Source organism: Anneissia japonica, unplaced genomic scaffold (genome assembly GCF_011630105.1).
Source record: "Anneissia japonica isolate Jap-2015-1 unplaced genomic scaffold, ASM1163010v1 scaffold701_len334292_cov200, whole genome shotgun sequence".
NCBI lineage: Eukaryota > Metazoa > Echinodermata > Crinoidea > Comatulida > Comatulidae > Anneissia > Anneissia japonica.
The window spans coordinates 119064-123718 of record NW_022682589.1 but is presented as its reverse complement, the minus strand read 5'-3'; the positions used below and the strand labels follow the sequence as shown (position 1 = coordinate 123718).

General features: G+C 33.2%; 1 protein-coding gene across 1 annotated transcript in view; it reads right to left on the bottom strand.

The window, feature by feature from the left end:
- LOC117105098 (probable Bax inhibitor 1) overlaps positions 1-4655 on the bottom strand; it is a gene marked incomplete in the record, with an annotated part of 21164 nt that overhangs the window by 1994 nt on the left and 14515 nt on the right. The window contains 4 exon segments of the mRNA XM_033246175.1: positions 246-346; positions 838-917; positions 1649-1795; positions 4012-4078. Coding sequence (XP_033102066.1) covers positions 246-346; positions 838-917; positions 1649-1795; positions 4012-4078 — 395 coding nt within the window.

The window sequence follows — 4655 nt, the reverse complement described above, 5'->3', positions numbered from 1 at the left end:
TGGTCGTGCGCGCCCCCCCCCCCATTTTAATACTGCTAGATACGCCACTGATGGTAAAATGCCTTGTCCAAGGAGACAAGCAGAATGCACAGCTAGGTTTTGAGCCACGACCTCGAGGTTGAGAAATCAAAATGCAACTGCTCCCACTAATTGCCATTATCATCGCAATTCAGTCATAAACATATTGATCACACACATCACTTCCTATCTGTATCTAAAAATTCAAATAAGATTTTTTTGCATACCAGACAAAATCATTGTCCCCGTTGCGTTTCTTCTCAATAATCAGTTGGGTATCAAAAAGCACAAACCCACAGAACACGAAAAGACCAAAATACATCTCAAACTTCAAAAAGAAAAGAAAAACAATCACAAATGCTAATAATTATAAAATAATAATTATTCAATATCAATAAGTGTCAAGTCCTTTCCATCCCATAGTGTATCATAACCTTAAACTTTTATCTTTTTAAATCCACCTCACTATTATTATGATTATATTCTAACTAACAAGTATAAACCCACATTGGAGTTTAGGATTTAGACTATTCAGAAGTCCTCTTGAGTAACTGAAAATGGCCAGCCGTTATCAGTTACACCCAGCTGCTCATGTTCAACAGAGAACGGACAAGTGATTGAATGGTCATGTGACAATTATAGTAGCCCAGTAACTCTAGTCTGTACATGTACCATGTGCACTAACAATTAGCTCTACCTAGCTGCTTGTAGTTGCGCGATCGCAAACGAAAGCCTACACTAGAGCTACCTGCTACTAGTTTATTTGAGCCAAGTAGCTTAGCTGTATTATGGTGAAATTATCGGTGGTAGTATTATTACCCTGAAGATGATGGCCGAGCGAAGGAACAGGTTGAGGATGCTCAACACCAGCATCATGGACAGCATAGACATAAGGCTTCCTATGAAGATACAAGAAAGAAACTTCAATATAATTTTCGCAACATTTTGACTTGTAAATTCTATTTATCATCTCTCATCCAGTCTCCCTATCTGAAACTATTAATTACACTAATCAGACCAACGCAGTGATTATAAGGGATAGGAGGGATGTTTTTTTTTAAACATAAGAACACTTTTGGATTAAACAATCACATTAGAATTGTCAAGTGTCACAACAACTATAAATCAAAATTTGATGCTAAAAACATGAGCTATGTTTAGAGCACAGACATTATGGTTTAAAAACTTTGTGACAAGTAAAAAATATTCGTTTAAATATAAAATATCTTGAATACTAATGGCCTACAAGTTTCATATGGGTTTGGAATCTACAAAGATAAAATGTAGTCATCAATGTGCATACATTGTTCTGTATGCCAAATTGGAATGCCTTATCAATAATACACTATGAAGCCTCATAAATATTCATAGACCAATGTAAAACTGTTTCAATTGTAAGACTGGACGGCACTGCTAGGCTCAATATCTATTTCAATTGCCAACACATTTTGAATAAGCGAGGACTGTTAGGTATACTTAACAATGATTATGATGGTGGGTCAGATAGAGGTAATATAAAGTATTGTAGCTAGTAAGGCCAGACGTTCCATCTATGAGATAGTATTTTCTAAAGCTAGATGATATTGACCAATCAGAATAAAGCCCTGCTAGAGATGAAAAGTTACTTTACCTCCAATGAAGAGCCAGTATCGTTGCTGGGTGTAAAGGGCACACAGGCTGAGACTGACGAATATCACGACAGTGCCCATGAGGGCAGTCACCACAATACTGGGGTCAATGTTGATGACAGCATTCAGAAGGGGTCCAAGAGACATTCCTAGGGAAGAAAATATAAAAAAATATAACATTCTGAAAAATATATTTTGAAGTATAAAGTAAATCAAAATATATTATCTTTATGGGCATTGCTACAGCAGCGCCTATTATTTTTATTATCATGAACAATGTACAGTAAGTTTCTATGACAATTTCTTTGTTATAAGTTTAAAAGGCTGTTTTTATGACAAAATAATTCATTCATGCTTTAACGATGCAATGCTTTTCTCACAACCATTAAAATGTACCCATAATACATAAAATTGTTATGCACCTTCCTTGTACAAATAAATTAAAACTAATTACTAAAAATTGTACATGTACTCATAGTGTATGTACAGTAAAAATATATTGATTATTGTAGATACGCATATGCATTTAATATTGGATTCATTTCTTATTTAAACTGAGGAAAATATTCTATAATGTATAAACACAAGAAAAAATTATTAAATACATCTACGGCTATGGAAATTTTAGCATATGTTGCCATTAAATTTTCAAGCCAGGTCTAGAAATTACAACATATCAATTCTTTTCCCCTACAGAGCCTGCTTTTCAGCTCAGAATTTTATTACAATGTGATTTACCATTATTTGAATAAGGCCCCAAGGTGTTTATTGTTGAGAAAGCTTTTTGAGGGGACGTTTATATTTGAGGGAGACGTCTTTATTTTTCTTGTAAAATATATATGTTTTGACTTTAAAATGTCTGCTGTGAATACAGTTACTGCATTAAAACTGGCATTTAGCTTTTAGTGTAAAAAGGACACGTATAATAATACCTAAATATACGCCCCTTAACTTCACCGTAAATGTGGTACTGCTACACATACTTACTGTCAAAATGTGTTATTGCGTGATCATAAAGACTATGATCCGAATCAGGTTAAAAAAAATGTAATTCTACTTGAGTAGAACGTTAATAGAATGTGCTGAGAATGATGTTGCTTTTATTAGATTTGATTAGTTATTTAGGGGCCATTTATTGAGGAAAAATTAAAAAGACCTCAGGACTTTTATTCAAGGGAGGAGTTTATTTCAAATGAGGCTTCTGGGGGGGGGGGCATTTAGTCGAATAAATATGGTATTTAAATATCATTGTTGACCTTAAAAAGGGTACCAGGGTTGAATTTCAATTAACTTTATTGTAGTACAATCTTATTGGTTAGATGTTTGCAAATCCTCTGAGCTACAGTTGGTAGTAATGCGAGTCAAAAAACTCAGATGGCTATTACTAGAATTTCAATTGTTGAAGGACTGGGAAATTTTCATTAAATATTTTATATAAAAAAACTATTTTGACTTAAATCTGCTTTCCATTTTGGGATTTTCACCAATGGTCAATGGTCATATATTTATATAGCACCTTCCACAGAAAACCGTCTCAAGAAACAAAGACAAAAGAACGCGACATAGTTCTATGTTGATTGACCTCAATCAACCTTGGATACGAGCATGCGCAGCTCCAACCACGAACTGGCTTATTGAACTGATGAATACTAATGATTCTTTGAAACCGCTACCAAGTAACATAATTGTTTTTTCTAGCAGTAGCAGGAAAAGCCATTGATGTTGTTCTGATTTTTTTTTCTTTCCATGCTTGGATGTTTTCAAACTTTGTCCAACCACAGACCATACACCAAATATGTGCCTCTTAAAATTTAGTGACAATCCAGAGTGTGGTGTCAATGTGAGGGATTTAAAGGCAAACATCCCACATTAAATATTTCAAAAATGGATTAACTGATCTGAATGAAACTTTTAGAAAAGTTAACTAAGTTACAAGGAAAAAATTATTATGTTTTGATGATGATCCAGTTTAGGGTGTAAATTTGAGGGTCATCTAATTTATAACACCCCAGAACTAAATATCTAATAAAACTTATCAATGGATCTAAATAAAACTTTCCATAAAATTAGTTTGCATGTCCCAAATGAAAAAATGATAAAATTTTGGTGGCGATCCAGAGTAGGGTGTGAACATGAGGATCATTTAAAGGAAAATATCCCAATTCAGATTTTTCAAAAACTGACCAACTGAATGAAAATTTAAACATAAAGTTACAAACTAAAGATTCATAAAAAAAAAGAAAGCAAAAGGCGAAGTTAAAAAATAAATAGACTGTAAAAAGCAAGCAAACATAAATAGTCAATAAATTGAGATATATTAATATAACATACATGTATAAATTACAATAAAATAGCATACACTTACCAGTACATAAGGCAAAGGCGGACAACTGGCCAATACGTTTGCCCTCGTTTTCCTTTGGGGTCATTGCCTGTCTCTTAAACACATCTAGATGTGTATAAGAGACAGCATGTACTCATAGTGTATGTACAGTAAAAATATATTGATTATTGTAGATACGCATATGCATTTAATATTGGATTCATTTCTTATTTAAACTGAGGAAAATATTCTATAATGTATAAACACAAGAAAAAATTATTAAATACATCTACGGCTATGGAAATTTTAGCATATGTTGCCATTAAATTTTCAAGCCAGGTCTAGAAATTACAACATATCAATTCTTTTCCCCTACAGAGCCTGCTTTTCAGCTCAGAATTTTATTACAATGTGATTTACCATTATTTGAATAAGGCCCCAAGGTGTTTATTGTTGAGAAAGCTTTTTGAGGGGACGTTTATATTTGAGGGAGACGTCTTTATTTTTCTTGTAAAATATATATGTTTTGACTTTAAAATGTCTGCTGTGAATACAGTTACTGCATTAAAACTGGCATTTAGCTTTTAGTGTAAAAAGGACACGTATAATAATACCTAAATATACGCCCCTTAACTTCACCGTAAATGTGGTACTGCTACACATACTTACTGTCAAAATGTGTTATT